The sequence below is a fragment of the Mustela putorius genome, unplaced genomic scaffold (genome assembly GCF_011764305.1).
Source record: "Mustela putorius furo isolate JIRA1106 unplaced genomic scaffold, ASM1176430v1.1 tig00003859_pilon_pilon_pilon, whole genome shotgun sequence".
NCBI classification, from domain to species: domain Eukaryota; kingdom Metazoa; phylum Chordata; class Mammalia; order Carnivora; family Mustelidae; genus Mustela; species Mustela putorius.
Genome location: NW_025422011.1, coordinates 11,812,929 through 11,831,032, shown reverse-complemented (window position 1 = coordinate 11,831,032; position 18,104 = coordinate 11,812,929). Strand labels below are relative to the sequence as shown.

Below are 18,104 nucleotides of genomic sequence, written 5' to 3'. Positions count from 1 at the left end.
AGGCTCAGGAAAGTTAGCCGACTGGCTCAACATCAAGAGAACTGGTCCTTGGTTCGCCAGGATATGAATCTGGATCTATCTGACCTGAAGTGTGTGTTTTCAACTGGGTTACACGCTAAGATTTCAGCAGCAGGAGAGGAAGGGTATATATTTCAGAAAGAGGGAGCTACAGGAGCAAAAGAAGGGAGGTGAGAAGTGCTGGGCATGCTTGAGGAACAAGGGGTCCAACTCGCCTGCCGAGCAGAAACTTGAGGAAGAGCTGATGAGCTCAGAAAGGGATATTGCTTGGGAGACTGGAGCCTTGGATGGTGGGAGAAGGAGATTGAGCATAACACGACAGGCTGTGGGGAGCTGTTGGATTTCTGGGTAGGGGACTCGCATCAGTAGAATCACCTAGTATTTGCAGAGGTTAACCTGCCAGCAGGGTCCGGAATGAGAGGAGCAGGACTAGTGAGGAGGGTCTGTGGTGACCCAGGTGTTGGGGATGCAAACGAGGCCTACACAGAAAATGAGGTGGATGGTGGTGACGAAGGTGAGAGAGCCCCGTGGTGGATGTTGTAGATTTGGCAGCCTGCTGAGCACCGGGCTCGGAAGGTTGTCCTCTCCCATGGGTTTCCCAGCTGGTGTCCACACTCCTCAAGAACCTGGATCTTGGCTTGTGGTTTGCCTCTCATGCTCGTCTCCTGCCTTCATCCGGGTGAGTCTGGCTTCCTTGTTGGTGCGGAGTCACTTGTTGGTCCGCACACCCTCACAGACGCAGCTTTGCCTGAAACGATGGCCACCCTGTGCAATCTCGGCTTCTAAATGACGTCTTTAACCCAGAGTCTCCTCTTCTGTGCCTCTCTCCTTCCCTCCCTGTGGGTTCCGTCCCCACATCTGGTCAGGTCGGCAACTTGCTTCTTCGGTTTTGCTGCATCGTCTTTCTGTGAGTTCCCTGGGCTTCCATCCTCAGCTCTTTCTCCCTCTCCAGCTAGAGAACGAACTGTAGAGGACAGGAGTGAAAACCATGGCAAGCGCCCAGGAGAGAGGTGAAGGTATTTGAGGTAGAGATCAGAGAAGTGGATGGATTTAGGAGCTTCTGGGGGGGGACAGAGCTGATGGGGCAAGACAATGGATTCTGTGTGTGGCAGGAGGAGGTCCGGGTCAGAGGAATCAAACATGACTCCCAGATGTTTGCTTGAGTGCTGCTTGTGCTGTCATGTGTTGAGAGGCAGGAGAGAAAGTTTTATTGGAGTTGGAGCAAGAGTGGGGAGATGGAATTGGGAGTTCGATTTGGACATGTTAAAGTTGAGATGTCCGCGCAGACATCCACACAGAGCTCAGGAGCTAGAACCCTGGAGTCATCAACGCAGGTGACAGAGAGAGCTAAGCGAGCAGGTGAGATGAACCAGAAGAGCCATGAGTATAGGTGGGAGTCTACAAGAGGGAGGAACTAGAGCCCACAATGAGAAGTAGGAGCCAGGGAGGTGGGAAGAAGCCCGGAAGAGCACAAGGTCCAGAAATGAGCAAAGAAAGAAATGTCCCAGAAGGAAGTGGCTATAGTGTCAACTTCTATTCTTGAGAGGCAACGTACTATAAAGACAGAGGTGAACTGGATTGGGTAAAATTGGCAATAGTTGGTGACCTTGGTGGGAGTGGTTTCCTGGCGGATATGGTGCCATTTTCTCTTAATAGTTTTGAAGTTTTGAAATCAGCCAGCAATGTGAACCTGAGATCAACACCTTAAATGGAGAATTGTGGTGTTGAACAAACACCTCGTCCCTCTGAAGGGAGAGTGTTAACATTCTGTGTGTTCTAGTGTCTCTAAATCACTAGGGCCAGGGTGCAGTGCCCTGCGTGCAGTGCCCTGTGATGGAGAATGCGATGCCCCTTGCCCCTCCCATCACCTCTGAGTGGGCGACAGCAAACGTTACTGAATCGACCATGTTTCCGATGGAGGTTTTCACCTGCTCCACCTGATCTGAAAGGAGGCGCCCTTCACGGCAGTGATCCAGCCACTGGAGTGGGGAAGATTCTCCCCACAATGAGGCTGACCCAAGTGGGGACTGGTTTACCTTACCTGGCTGTCAGACATTGCCGCAAAAATGTCACTTTAAGAAAGCAATAGCCTGATCCTTTGGCAAAGGGGATTTGTGTTCATTCAGTCTTTCAACAAATATTTTTGAGAGCCTGCTATGTGCCTGGCACTCTCCCGGTCCTGGAGAGATAGCAGTGAACAAAGCAGACAAAACCCCTGCCCTCCAGAGTTTCCATTCCTGAATGGGAAGATCAAATAAGCAAAATAAGCAAATAAAATGTTAGATGCTCATAAGTGCTTTGGGAAAAAATGAAGCAGAGGAGGCCAGGGGGGTGTCAAGAAGGTAAATGTCAGGATTTAAAATGGTTGGGGGTTTAAGGAGAAGATCCGTGAGCAACCACCTGGGGCTACCGAGGGACAAGACAGAGGGGGAGGGTTCGAGACCCAGCGCGGATGTGGCTGATGGAGGAGAGTAACATCGTGAGGTCAGGGTGCACGTGAGGGACCACAACTGCTTGAGCCCTAAAGACCACACCCCGAGTGGAATGAGAGCCACGGGAGTGTTTGGGCAGGAGAGTAACATGGACTGAGCGCTCGCCAGTGACTGGGCCTTGGGCCAGACCCTCCCGTGCACGTGTGCGCTCACACACACACACACACACACACACACACTCTCCATTCCAACTTAGAACTGGCAAACTGTTTATTTCAGAGAGATGACTTTTAATAAAACCATCCAACCTCCCTGGGGTTCAGTTTCCTTATCTGCAAACTGAGGATAAGAATAGCACCTGAGCCAAGAACTTCTCACAGAGCCTCACGCACAGCAGAGGCTCAGAATGTGTCGTTGCCCTTTATTGTCTTTTCTCGCCCCAAGTCCTGGCAAATTATGGAGCCATTCCTGCCTCTTCGCTTCTGTACATGACTTTGCGGTTTTAGATCACTGTACCAATGAATGCACTGGGTTTGAATGATTTCGGTTGACCTACCTTTACTATCTCTTTGACTGTTAAATGAATTTACTAATATACATATGATAAATGTATTCTCTTTCCATCTAAATAGAGGTGAAAGGATTTTACATACTGCATCAAGAAGGAACATGACACCAAAATGATAAAGCCAAGTAAAAGAAAGACACATGTAAATATTAACTCTTGCTAATGAAATATACATTTAGGGTATCATCTTCTGATATGCTCTGCATTTTTCTTCACCATGATAGAATAGCATACCCAAAAGAGGCATAGGGTTATTTTTCATGGAAACCGTAAGCTTTAAAAAATGTTAATGGTGGGGCACCTGGGTGGCTCAGTGGGTTAAAGCCTTTGCCTTCAGCTCAGGTCACGATCTCAGGGTCCTGGGACCGAGCCCTTCATTGGGCTCCCTGCTTGGCGGGGCGCCTGCTTCTCCCTCTCTCTGCCTGCTTGTGATCTCTGTCTGTCAAATAAATAAATAAGATCTTAAAAAAAAAATGTTAATGGCATCAAACTCACTCGTAAATACCAAATTACTAAAAGCAGTAGCAATTAAATGTTTGATGTCAACAGAAGCATATCATCTAATGAGCTGTTTTCAGAAGTTAATAATGTGATTAATCACTGATGGATAAAAACTATGGAAAAGAAGTTTTTTTATACTAAAGAATTCCATATCCTAGTGCTGCTGGGTGAGAGAAAGATCTTAGCTAATGAGGAGCCGTTGAAGTTGGAGAGAAAGACCAGCCGACTCATCCTGTGTCACTTGCCAGTGGGGTCTCTAAAGTGTTCCGGAGTCTTGTCCTCAGCTTTGTGGGTCTAGTAGCCCTTGGAATTCAGCAGGACCAGGAGGACCAACTTATGCTAAGCAGACTTAGAAAAGACTGGTATATAAACCAGACTGGTAGTATATTAATTTAAAATATAGACTAGAACTACCAAAGAGATGAGACTTCTTTAATTGGCCCTTAGTCTTTGCCATACAAAAACGTACATGGGGAGCCAAATTGCAACGGAGATAATGGTAGTTCATTTATACAGTCGTTCAACTTCTAATTGAGTACCCTGTTCTAGGCCCTCGGAGTATAACGATGAATAAGAGAAAAAAAAAAACAAAACCTCCTGACTCTCTTGGAGTGTACATTTTAATGGAGAGGCAGAGGATAAGCAAATACATATGTATCACATCAGAGAGTAATGCTTGTTTTAAAGCCTTACAATTCCATATGTGGCCTGGGGGCCTGTTGCATGGACACCACGTGGGAGCTTGTTAGAAAGGCAGAATCTCAAGCCTCGCCCCAATTCACAGAATCAGAATCGTACATTTGAACAAGATTCCCAGGCAATTGACATGTACAGGTTTGAGAGGCGCTGCTTAAGAGAAGAATTAAGTAGGATGAGGAGATGGAGGGATGGAGAATGCTGGGGGCAGAGATTCCTATCTGATGGAGAGTAGATGTAGTGACACTTGTTTACAGCCCTGAAAGAAGTGAGCGAGGGGGCCATGGATGTCTGGGTGAAGAGTCACTCTAGGTGGAAGAATAAACTGGTGCAAAGGTCCTGAGACAGGACCATATCCAGCACATTTGAGGAACAGTAGGAGGCTGGTAGTGAGTTAAGGAAAGAGCAGTGGGCTGTAAGGCCAGAGAAATAACAGGGTGGTTGGAAAAGCAGATAACTTAGGCTCTTCTAGAAGTTATAAGGACTCTGGCCTTTACTCTGAGGGGAGAGGTAGCCCCTGGAAGGTTTTGAGCAGAGGAGTGTTGTGATCTGAGTTTCTAAAGGATTGCTCTGCTGCTGTGTTTCAAATAGATTATAGAGGATAAGGGACAAGGTAGGAGGCCACTGCAGTAATTCAATAAGAGATGTTGGTAGCTTGGACCACAGGGGGAGCAGCGATAGAAAGAAGTGAACAGATTGTGGATTTATTTAGAAGGTGGAGATGACAAAGTTTGTCAATGAATAGGATTTGGGGTGAGTTTAAAAGGGAAGGGTCAACATTGATAGCAAAGTATTGACCAAAATGACTGGAAGGAAGGAGCCACAACTTATTGGGTTGGAGACTATCACAAGAAGAATGAGTTTGGAGGAGAAATTGGGAGTTGGGTTCTAGACATAGTAAATTTGAGATGTCTCTTAAGTATCCAGTTGGAGTTGAGTTAGTAGTTGGATGTAGGAATCTAGAGTTCAGGGTAGTGGTCCTGGTTGGAGATCTATCCCTGAACATCACCAGCATACATGGTATTTAAAGCCATGAGTCTCTGAGATTACCTAGGGTGTAGGAGAGCAGAGAACTTGGGTGGGATTAGGGGACAGTATCAATAAGCTGAAACAGCCACTCGCAGCCATCTTGTCCACCAGGATAGACATACCCCAGCTGGATTCCCCACATCTGCCAGTTGGGGCACATTCCTATGACATGGACAAGTTCTTAACTGCCCTTTGACTCTCTTTTCTAGATTTCCTATAGACCCACTCCCTTCCAATAACTCTTTCTAGATGATTGTTTTGGTTACGGTTATTTTTTTACTCCGGTTCTAAGAACACATTGGTCTTTTTGATTGGACAAAAGTATCTTCTAAGCTTCTCTGCCAGTGATCATGGGGGAGACTCATCCATCTTATGCCAAAGACTTTTTCTTTTTTACATTTTCCTAACTCACTTTATAAAAAAGTTGAAAGAACCATACTGTGAACACCCTTTGTTCCCACCACCTAGATTCCATCTTACTATGCTTTCATTTTCACATATTTATTTGTCTGTCCTTCCATCCAGCAATTAATCCATCTTATTTTTTCTTGATGCATTTCGGAATAAGTTACAAACATCAGCAACTTCGACCCTAAATACTTGAGCATGTATATCGTTGCCTAGAATTCAATACTTGTTTATGATGTTTAGGTAAAATGTATATAGAGTAAAATGTCAGATCTTAAGTATATCACTTAATGATTTTTGACAGCTGTATACACCTGTGTGCCCCTAATTCCTATCCTGATATAGAGCATAACCATCACCCCATTGCCCCTTGTAGGTTAACTAGTTCCAATCCCACATCCAAAGAAGCACCTCCTGACCTAATAACACATTCTTCCTACTGACAATATCTTCGGTTACTCCTTACTCCGGCTTTGAAAGCAACCTGCTCTTTATGATTAGACCAAGGCATTTCCAAGCTTCCCCAGCCACCCTTGGTGGGGGTAGATCCATCTACTCAGCTGTGTTTTTTAATCAATCACTCAGAAGTGACTTCACTCCACTGTTTAAAGACATCTCTCCGAGGAGAGATGGACTGCCTCCAGTCCAACTCTGACCCTCAGATGTCTTCTCTCTTCTCTTTGGATTCATGGTCATCACCTGTAGGGAAAATTGATACCATCCATCTTCCTCTTTCTCTTAGTAATAGTGAAGGCTAGTATTTATTGAGAACCTACTAGGGACCACAGCAAAGGTCCACCTGTCCCTCATCTCTTGGCTGCCTAACAAAGTGACAGCCTCATTTTATAGAAGAGGAAACAGAGACTCAGAGATCTTGAGTTACTTGCTCAAGACAAGAGCCCTTCTGATCCCAGACCCTCACGTCACAATCTCATGACTTGGGACCAGGAGTATAGGGGCTACTTTCTTCCTCCTAGTGTTCCTTGTCATGTGCTTCCCTCTGCTTTTCCCACAGCCGTAGTGAAGAATCCACCCAACAACCTGTGGATCATCGCTGCGGTGCTGGCACCCATTGCCGTGGTCACGGTCATCATCATCATCATCACCGCCGTGCTCTGCCGGAAGAACAAGAACGACTTCAAGCCAGACACCATGATGAACCTGCCTCAGAGAGCAAAGGTGCGTGAGGTGGTGAGGAGGGACTCTGCCTGCCTTTTCTCTGTTGGCTTTTGAGGCCATTGCACATACCTTCAGAAACATTCTAGCAAGCCCTCATTTTGGAGGAGACACTTTCTTTCTTTAGATCTTTAAAAAATTATAGAAAATTATACATAATATAAAATTTACCCTCTTAACCCTTTTCAAGTGTATAATTCAGTGTTGTTAAGCATATTCACATCGTTGTACACCCTTTATGTTTATAATCAGGACATGATAGCGAATGCTTGTCTAATGCTGTGCCTTCAGCATAAGTGCTTCCGATGGCTTTACGGACAGCAACTCAATCCTCCCAGCAATGTTTTAAGGAAGGACCATTATTTTGCAGGTGAGGAAACTGAGGCACAGAAAATCAGGAGCTAGGTAGACCTGAAAGGGCGCCTAATCTGACAACCTCCTTTTGTAGAGAAGCAACCTAAGATCACACAGTTAGTAAGCAGCACAACTGATGGCAGAACCAGGTCTGTTAGCTCCGAATGCAGGGACTCCGAATCTTCGGGACTCATTAGACTCTCAAAATGGTCCTTCCATTGGCTGGAGCGGCATATCGCTAAAGGCTGCCATGACGGACAAGCTGCAGAGCCTTGGCCCAGAGGCCATCGAACACCAATTCAGCAGCTCCACTGAAGCGTGGCTGGGAGCCCGTCCACCCTGCACAGCTGCCACACCTCTGGTGACTGGGAGCAGAGTGGAATCTGGAAATTCTGAAGGCTACTCTTCCAGTCACATAGCTCCCTTCATGAGGGAAGGGAGGAAAATAATATTTCTGATAATCTCTAATGCCTGATGTTTCAATAACGCCCCACCATTTGCCAGCTTCTTCTGGGTCTGTCATCTCGTTAGCTCATCACGGCAGCCCGATAAGATTGGTTGCAGTTGGTCCAGGTTTTATTATTTTCATATTACTGTTGAGAAACCCGAAGGAAAAGAGCAACTGTGGGAATGTGTCCAAAGTAACCTAACTAGCGGCAGAGGAACGACTGTGGCTCAGACCTGTGTGTTTGGGCTCTATCCCCGTTTTACACCTTCCTGAACCCTGAGATTTGGCAGGTAAACTCCTCTTTCAGCACAGAACTTCTGACTCTCTCCACCTGTGCAGGAATGAAATGGCAAAAGGAATTCCATTCTGTTGGAATGAATGTCATGGAGATGGTCCTTCCAGGAGTCATGCCTGCCTAGTCCTTTCTGGATGGTCGCACCTCGCTTGGGCAAAGGAAGTCAAATGGATTTTGTTGTTTATTAAACTAATTCACCTGTTACAACGCTGCAGTTTGATCAGACATTCTGTCTATGAAAGAGCCAAACTCCAAAAGAATGTTGTTCTGTTTCTGTCGCCCCAAAGGCACCCGCTTTCCAGAAGCAGCACTGTGTTGGCAATGGTCCAAGCAATGAGACATGAAACCCTTCCAAGAAGGGGTATTTGATTCCCATCTTAGCTTAGTTACAAACTGAGCCTTTCAGACATAACAGTAATTACCAGAATCTAATTGCAGCCGAGCCCAGGAATGCAAAACCTGCCACACAGAGGTTGTAAATGCCAACTTTGTGTTACAGATTAAGCCCGAATTTTATTAATTTGCCAAGGTGAGGTGGGCAGCCCATGATTTCAGCACAGCTTCTGGCTGGAAAGCTGTTGGAAGCTGGAAGAGATTCATGTTTGTGGGTTTTCGTCGCCCCTTCCATGTTCCTACCTGGGGCGTGGTGCTTGAAGAGATGCTTGGCGGATGTTGACAACCAAGCCAATTTACGTTCTGGCTTCACTTGCGGGTGGCGCGCTGGTTGCTTTCTCCCTTGATGAGGCAGGGCTGAGCGCTTTGATTTGCAAAGCCCTTTTATCCCAGGAAGCCAGCGGGGTGGAACTGCCTCTTTCTTACTGCAGTCCTTCTGCTCTTGCAACCCAGGGACACTGCAGTGTTTGAGAGGACAGAGCCGCCTGCATCACTCCTCGCCACCCGTGTGTGTGAACAGAATTCACTTAATGCCAAGGGACAGGGCGGGATGAAAAAGTTTGCCTTTGTGACCAATCCAGAGAGCGGGAGGATGGCCTCCTTGTCTCCAGGGACATCCCTGCGTCTTTAGAATGCAGGCTGCGGTGTCCCACGACATTCCCGGGGATCCCTGCTGAGACTCTGTAATAGACTTGAGAGGCTAAGCAGAGGTGAGTGAGTGCGCATACGCGCCTGTCCTGGGAGCCAAGGCTGGTGCGTGCACGCCACCGCCCTTCTGCAGAGACAAGATACCATAAACGGAACGCTGTTAACCTTGGTGGTCAGCTGGGCTTCTGCAGGTTGAATGCTGAGAAGATGATAAATGCCTGAGGGCCAGGCATCAGGGTTTTTGTGACATTCTTTTTTCCCGGTTCATTTCTCTTTACTCTTTGTTCATTGGATTCACAGCCTTTGCCCAGTGGTTCCCTTCATGTAATTGATGAGAACATGGCTCCCTGGAACAGGCAGCCTTACGGGAAAGTAGTTAGGGCCACATCCAGATGCAGGATGGAGCTTGGAGGGCCCGCAATGGTTGGCATGACCATCTGCTCGGGACAGGTCAGTCACCCCCTAAAGACGCCCGGCTGTTTCCTCTCTTTCACATACTCTCTGTGTGACCTGTACTTAACCTCTTTGTGCCTCAGTTTTCCCATCTGTGAAATGGGGGATGATAACAGTATTTACTTATAGGTTGTTGGAAAGATTAACTGAGCTATGAAAGTTACTTTGAGCTGTGCCTCACATAAATATTACCTACAAGTTGGTCTTTATTTTTTTAATTTAAAATCAATTAACATATGGTGTATTATTAGTCTCAGAAGTACAGTTCAGTGATTCATCAGTTGTATATAACCCCCAGTGCTCATCACATCACATGCCCTCCTTAATTCCCATCACCCAGTTACCCCATCCCTCACCCACCTCCCCTCCAACAATGCTGTTTGTTTCCTGTGATTAAGAGTCTCTTATAGTTTGTCTCTCTCCCTCTGGTTTCATCTTATTTTTTTTTTTCTTTCCTTCCCTCTTGTTCATCTGTTTTGTTTCTTAAATTCCATGTATGAGTGAAATCATACGATATTTGTCTTTCTCTGACTGACCTGTTGTGCTTAGCATAATACCCTGTAGTTCCAACCATGTCATTGCAAATGGCAAGGTTTCATTCTTTTTGGTGGCTCAGTAATATTACATTATATATATATATGAACCACATCTTCTGTATCCGTTCATCTATTGGTTGGCCTTTATTATTATACATGCTTTTTTCTTAAAAGGTCAGGATAACATGTCTACCTTTGAAATTGTTGGGGATCATTTTGATCTGATAATTTTACAAAACTCATTGAAGCAACTGTAGATACTTGATGATATCTCAATGGTGTCAGAGGTCACTAGTGTGCGTCCAAGGGCAATTAACAAATCATAGGTGATTTTTCAAATTGAAGGTTGAAAGACCATTACCCACCAGTCAGAAGAGTAAGGGACTAGTCTTGAGTCTCTCACCACTTAGCTGTGTGATCTTTGGAAAGTCACTGAACCTCTCTGAGCTTTTGTGTTCTTACCTGTAAAATGAAGACTGTGATGTTTGCCCTGCTTCCCCCACAGGGTGGTTGTGGGCATGAAATGAGGTGTCAGTGTTTTGCAAGCTATAAGTATTGAACATATGTGAGAACTGTTATTATTAACGTAATTAACAGTAGGCCACCCTTGACCTTGTCATTCTTTAATGTTTCTCTTTCTGCTCACTCATTGTCAACGCAGTCCCCTAAAGTATCTAGCAGATAACTTCAACCCAAGGTAAAGGGTGAGGGGCCAAATACAGGGAGAGTGGGGGCAAGAGGGAGAAGGCCAGAGCCAGCTTGTTGTTCTCTAGGTTCCTCGGCAATCTTAGCCATCATTAGAGACTCTCAATTCCTTGCCCAGGCCAGGAGTCTCAGCACAGGAGCCAAGCCAAATACAGTAGCAGATGCCCAACCAAGATGGCGGGCTTCAGAAGGAGAGCAGAGGCCACAGGAAGAATCACTAGGCAGTGGTTAGATGTTCTGGTTCTGTGTCACACAGAACTGGATGCAAATCTCGACCTCACCAAAGACCAGCCGCATGGTCTGGGGACGTGGCTTACGCTCTCCACATCTCAGTTTCTTTATCTTTAAAGTGGGGACTCATCATAAGAATACCCACCTCCTTGAACCACGGTGGGCATGAAGTGTGATAATTGATGTCACGCACTCGGCACTCTACCAGTAGTATCAAAGCCTCCTTGAGGGTGGGGGCCCGCTCTTACTCATCTTCATATCTCCAGCATCAGGCAGAGTCCCTGGCACAGGCCAGTGCCCATGAACTACAGTCAGCACTACATTAAATAGGGTCATGGAGGCATGGGAGTACTACGGAAAAGGGGCCCACAGGAAGTATGGCTGAGCGGGTGGGTCGTGCCAGGCTGGGTGGGGTCCGAATGCCTTGCTGAAGGGTTTGAATGCTGTGAAATAATTTTAATGGGGGAATGACATGACCTGAGTGGTTTTCAGAGAAATAGCTTTAGAAGCTTGTCAAGGGTGAGCCTAGAAAAGACCTGAATGGAAGCAACAAGACGGAGCCAGGAGACAATAAAACAGTGGACCTGGGGAGGAAAGGTCAGCTTCTAGAAACATTTCCGTCGAATCCCCTTGGTGACCGTCGATTGGAAGAGCAGGCGATCCAGCAGTCTAGGAACATGACTAGGCGGTTCAAAGGCTCATTCTGTTTCATGTGGCCCCACTGGAGGGAGGGAAACGAACCGACAAACATTATTTCAGAAGCGCGTTGCCAGATCCTGGCACAAAATGTCCGGGGTCACCATCTGGGTCAGGGTGTGTGTCTCAGTGCAGAGGGAAGGCTGGGCACATTCCCCACAGGGAGTTTCCCTGGGAATTGGGGGAACGGTGGTCCATGGCCGAGCTACAGACAGCCTGACGTAAGGAAGCCTTGCTGGATTTAGCAATAAAACTCCCTCCTGTCCTGAGATGCGGTAGGAGGATTCGACACGTTGGGCCACAGCCCTAGACCATTCCGTGTAGCTGGATGCTCCTCGTTACATTTCTTAGCTAAATTCACTGCTGAAGGCAGGTGTCCTCACCATGTCAGGTTCTAAGGGAACCCACGTGGTGGAGATTGAGTTTCATCTCCAGATTTTCTTGAAGAGAATCACAGATTTCTATTTCCCCTGGCCTGTGATTTAATAGGAAGGTGAACAATATTAACTAATACCGACTAAGAACTTCACCTGGGACAGGCAGGTCACTAAATGATGAACATGCATTTACTACTCAATCCACGCAGCGTGTCTTTGAGGGTGATTAAATCACTTTCACATACTTATACATTTAATCCTATTTACCCTACTATGATCTCCATTTCACAGATGAGGAAACCAACGTGCCGAGAATTTCAATGTCTTACCCGAGGTCACCTAGCTAATACGTGGGGGAACCAGGAGTGGAACCCAGGCAGCCTGTTTCAGAGCTGGTGCTCCCCACCACCCCACTGTCCTGCCCTGAATCACTGTTGTGCTGTTCTGGGGTGGAAAACAGAACAGAGACACTCTCAGGAATTGTTTAAACACGCCTCTTGGTTTTTTATTGCCCCACTAATAGACGTCTGTTGGGTTTTGTTCACAGCTGCCCTATTCACTTGGGATTTCAGACATTGTGCAATAAAAGCCTTGCTAATTACCCAGTAATGAATCATAGGAGAGCCGTAGGTCTGGAGTCGAGTGATTCCACAAATCCCATTTTATTATTAATGATGGTCTTCACATGTGGAAGCACATTTCTTTCTCTCTGTTTTCAGAGCCTCTATTCTCCTTTAAGACTGAGGGGTGGTGTAGGTAAAGCCCAGGTGATGGTGTTCATTTCTCAGATGAGAAAACAGGTTCAGCTTTGAATCCACCTGGCAAAGTCACACGCCTCTTACTACGCATAAAGCCATGTGAAAGCGGAGTTCAGGGATGACAGGACGTTCCAAGACAGATCACGTATCAATTAAGAGTCGCTCGTGAGCAGTATCTAGTGACTTCAGATTGGTGGTTTAAGATTCTTGAGAGAAGTCTGTTCTCACACACGTACTTGGGTCTTGCTTATAGTCATCATTTTTCCAAGTAAGTCTTGTCTAGGGAGATTCTGTAGCTGGGTGAAATGAGCACGGATTCTGATTTTGCAGACAGGAATTACGGGGGAGATTTGAGTTCACGGTTGTTCATCAGAAAGCTAAGTGTGGTCCTGTCTCATGCACTCTCTTCTCTTAAAGCCATCATTTCGAGTCACGCTCACAAATCTGACCACAGATCCATTTCCTCTTTGCAGCCTGTGCAAGGCTTTGATTATGCCAAGCAGCACCTGGGCCAGCAAGGGGCAGATGAGGAGGTCGTCCCTGTGACTCAGGAAACGGTGGTCCTCCCACTCCCTGTTAGAGATCCTCCTGCCTCTCAGGAAAGAGACATCGTCCAGGACGGAAGCACCATCAAGACGGCCAAGTCCACCGAAACCAGAAAGAGGTAGGCATGGGACCGACTTCTGCCTCCCCCACCCCCAGCAAAGGGAATCATTGATGGTGAGAGCAGCTGAAGCCCTTGAGTTAATACTACTTTTCTCTTCAAAAATTCCCCTTCATAAATGAAACAAGATGGGATCAGGAGGGAGACAAACCATTAAAGACTCTTAATCTCACACAAAAAACTGAGGGTTGTTGGGGGTGGGGGGTAGGGAGAGGGTGGCTGGGTGATGGACACTGGGGAGGGTATGTGCTATGGTGAGTGCTGCCAAGTGTGCAAGCCTGATGATTCACAGACCTGTATCCCTGAGGCAAATAATACGTTATAGGATAATAAAAAAAAAGAAAATTCCCCCTCATGCTTGTTTTGAATGTTTGAGAAGGAGACTAAGAGCGATGACAAGGATCATAACACTGGCTTCTCACGAGCCATGCTTTGTGAGGTTTTATGTCACTGATCAGCCACAACAGCAGAGTTTCAGCTTTCATATGTATTACAACGAATTGGACACTGGTGTCGCACTTGTATTTTTAAACTTGTCTTAGAAACAGTGCCCTTGATTCAGTAGAATTGGATTTTTTATCTGGCCATTTTTCAAGAGTTCGTGGTTTGAGCTTGAAAACGAGGGAGCACCTGGGTGGCTTAGTTGTTTAAGCATCTGTCTCTTGGTTTCAGCTCAGGTCATGATTGTGAGGTCATGGGATTAGGGTTATGAGATTGAGCCCTGTATTGGGCTCCACACTCGGTGGAAAGTCTGCTTGAGATTATCTCTCTCCCTCTCCCTCTGCCCATCCCCTGCTAAAATAAATAGATAAACTTTTTTTTTTTTTAATTTTAGGAGTTTTACCATTAGCAGAGCACTTTGATATGCATTGGAAAGGCTACAGAAAGGTTTGCAATTGAGTCCTGACCCCAAGGATCTCATGACAGAGGGATAGAGAGAGAAATATCTGGAAACCAAGCATGACATATGAGTGCTCATAGGGGAGTCTAAACGAAGTGCTGTGGAAAGAGAGGAGAAAGAGCTTAATTCTGATAAGGTAAAGGTGGTGGAGGAGCTTGTGTTCTACCTGGGCCTCAGGGGGTGAGTGGAGTGTCAACAGCTAGGGAGAGAGAAAGGCGTCCAGTCCAAAGGAGCTGGGAAAAAAGAGGGACCAGCACACATTCAGGCACTGGTGAATGTCCCTAGGGTTTATAGTTCACAGTGTTGGGGTGCAGTGGAGGATGAAACCAGATGGATGGAAATTGTGGAGGGGCTCGATGGCCACGCTCAGGAGTTTGACCTATATTCTCTGGGCAGTGGGAAACCACTGAAAGTTCTTCTGCAAGACAGTGACATCCAGCTTGTATTTTAGAAAGACTACTCCAGTAGCAGTGTGGATGATAGATGGGAGAGGTTAGGCTAGAGGCCAGGAGACTGGCTGTAAGGACTTTACAATAGTCTTATAAAGAGGTAATGAACTCTCTATGGCAAGCCCTGTTGGCTGGCCAAATCAACTCCCATTGCCAAGTCCCTTCTCTCCTTTGCCTGAGACCACAGTGGAGGCTGGGAGAGCTACATCACCCCTGCCTCCTTCCTACTCTCCCTCCCTTCACCTAACAGATATTTGCTGAATGCTCTTCCCTGGGGATACTGCAGTGAACAAGACACAGTTCCTACTCTCATGGTGCTTACAATCTGGTGGGGAGAGCTAGGAAATAAAAAAATGGAGAAATAGATGCACAGTAAATTGGGTGGTGATGGGTATGGAGAAGAAAACCACAACATGGTAAGAGGATAGAGCAATGGAAGGGGGCGGGGCATGATGCTATTTTAGCCCGGAAGTCAAGGAAAGATTTTCTGGCTAAGTAACACTTGAGAAAGCCCTGGATGAAATGATGTGTAAGCCTCAAGGCTATCTTGGACAAAGATATTTTGAGCAGATGGAACAGGATGTGCAAAGCCCTGAGGAGGAAATCTCTTCATGTGCTTGAAGAAGAGCCAGAAGGCCAAGGAGGCCGAAGTGAACGAGGGAGGAAGTGGTGACAGATGGGTCAGAGAAGTTGCCTGAAGTTGAACATGTCAAGCTCTACAGACCAAAGTCTGGACTTGGTATTTTATTGTGAGGGAAGATCAGAAGTCATTGGAGGTTTTGAGAAGAACAGTGACATGCTGTGACATACAGTTGTAAAGCCTCACTCTGGCTGTTGTGTGGACAACCGATGGTAGAGAGACGGAGTGGAAGCAGAGAGGTAATCAGGAGGCTGTTACTATAGTCCCGGTGAGACATGGAGGTGTGGGCCAAGGCGCGGTGCTGTGAGAAGTGATGGGATTCTAGACACGTTTTTGAAGAGCTCACAAGACTTGCTTTGCTGATAGACTGCTGTGAGGAATGGAAATAGAGAGGGACACATTTGCTACAGGTTGTGTTGGAGAGGATCAGAAGAGAAGAAATCTGTAGGAGATGATCACAAGTTTGGATGTGGACACAGTAAGTTTCACATGCCTCTAAGACATCCAAGTGGAAGTCCTCAGAACTCAACTAGCTGAATGAATGTGCAGTTCAGAGGAGGGGTCCAGAGTAGAAATATAAATGGAGGAGTTGTCAGCATTTAGTTGTTTAAAGCTATGACACTGAACAAAGTTACCTAGGAGAGTATATAGGTAGAGAAGAGATCCAAGACCTGACCCCTGGAACATTGCCATGATTAGAGGTCTAGATGATGGAGAATCAGCATAGGTGACTGAAAAGCATTGGAAAAAAAGTCATGGGGAGGACAAAGCAAGAATGGATTCCAAGAAGCCAAGAGAAAGGAGTTCTATGAAGGGGGATGGAAGGATTGTCTGTGTCAAATACACAAATTTTGCACTGGAGTCATGCAACAAGGCTCTGTGTTTTTCCCTCCAGGAGTTCTTGGTACCTCAGAAAGATCTAGAGAGAAACAGCAGGTAGGATTCCAGCTTGGGTAGGAACGAAGGTTGAAGAGATATGCATTAGCTCTCTATTGCTCTGCCACAGATTCCTCCAAAGCTTAGCAGCTCAAAACAACCACGATTTCTTCAGCTCTTGATTTTTGTGGGTTGGCAGTTTTGGCTGAGCTCAGGTAGGTGGTGGTTCTGGGCTGAGCCAGGCTTGGTTGATCTAGCTGGGCTCACTCATGAATCTGTAGTCAGGCAGTAGGTTAGCCAGGTTGGCCCGGTAACTGGGGCTCCCTGCCACATGGTCTCCCATTTTCTAGCAGGTTCACTTTGGCTTTCTCACAGGGTGCTTACAGGGTGCTAAGGGCAGCAAGAAAACAAACTTCCAAATGCGGGCACGTCTCAAATCTTTGCCAGTGTCATGTTTGCTACTGTCCTTTTGGCCAAAGTAAGACACATGTCTAGTCCAGAGTTAATATGGGAGGAGACCACCAAAGCTTGGTTACGGGGAGGTGGGAATAAATCAGAATCACAACTACAACGGTCTGCCCCAGCACGAAGAATTGAAACATATGGCAAAGCAATAGATGAATTATCTGAATTGACTGGCAAATAGAATTGCTTACAGTAATTATTCTCATTATGATCTTTGCCAAATACAATAAAGGCATGGTAACAACTTATTTATCACCTACCAGAGGACCCTGAAAAGAAATACATAGAATTACTGAAATTAGGATATTAACACAGCACTGCTGGGAAGAATAAAAATTCCTTTTTTACTCATTCTAGCTGAGTGATTTAAGTTGTATAAAAATTTATTTTAAAAAAATTTTTTTAGAACAAGCATTTCTTCTTGAATTAGCAAGGAGTCTACTTTTGATAATCAAGTTCAATTACTTACCCTGGGAATTTTATTAAGAAATAATAGCTTAGGGGCGCCTGGGTGGCTCAGTGGGTTAAAGCCTCTGCCTTTGGCTCAGGTCATGATCTCAGGGTCCTGGGTTCGAACTCCACATCGGGCTCTCTGCTCAGCGGGGAGCCTGCTTCTTCCTCTCTCTCTCTCTCTCTCTGCCTGCCTCTCTGTCTACTTGTGATCTTTCTGTCAAATAAATAAATAAATAAAATCTTTAATAAAAGAAAATAATAGCTTATGAAACAAATATAGATAAAGAAAACAATGTCTACACCACTGAATGATTTCTACGTTTGCTTCATAACATTACTGTAAAAATAGAATTTTGCTAAGGTCTAGCTCTCTCATTGCCAAAGCTATTCGAGAAAGCTCACCTCTGTTCAAGTTCAGCTGACCATGGGAGTCATTAGGGAAAGAAACAAAGATGCTAAAACCAACAGCAAACTCATCATGCATTTATTTTTCTGGCTTTCCATCTTGCCAATCAGTTCCCTCGCTCCTGCTGGTTGAGGACCACATGCCCTCTCAGAATGGGTCTGTTAGGTGATCCAGAAAGTTTCACAAGTGAAAAACAGGAGAAACCAGAAATTTGATGGTCGCTAAAATATCTCGATTTTGAAATCTATTTTTAAAACTGGTTTAAAACTGAAATCTGAGCATTTAGCCACTTGCAAACAGTCAAGCATTGCAGGCCCTGTCCCTCTAGCCAAGGCTGTTGGTGATGCTATTTTGTTGGTCTGTGGCCAGGATCAATGGGTGAGGATCAACCTCGTAGGGACGGCCATTCAATTTGGTGATTGACCATAACTGTTCAGCAACTGATTGATTAATCCTCCTCACCCCTTCATCCAACCTCTACGTACACCCATATCCCCAGAAGGGGGCCTACTGAGTTCAACAGCCTAA

General features: G+C 45.9%; 1 protein-coding gene across 6 annotated transcripts in view; it reads left to right on the top strand.

Annotated features, from left to right (window-relative positions):
- Positions 1–18,104, top strand: part of KIAA1549L (KIAA1549 like) — a 261,000-nt gene that overhangs the window by 173,295 nt on the left and 69,601 nt on the right. For 5 of the 6 annotated variants that reach the window (XM_045066054.1, XM_045066052.1, XM_045066051.1 and 2 more), the window contains 3 exons: positions 6,668–6,831; positions 9,267–9,416; positions 13,196–13,386. In XM_045066054.1, the coding sequence (XP_044921989.1) occupies positions 6,668–6,831; positions 9,267–9,416; positions 13,196–13,386 (505 nt within the window). The remainder of the gene's footprint in view (positions 1–6,667; positions 6,832–9,266; positions 9,417–13,195; positions 13,387–18,104) is intronic. The other variant, XM_045066053.1, reaches the window with a different exon arrangement.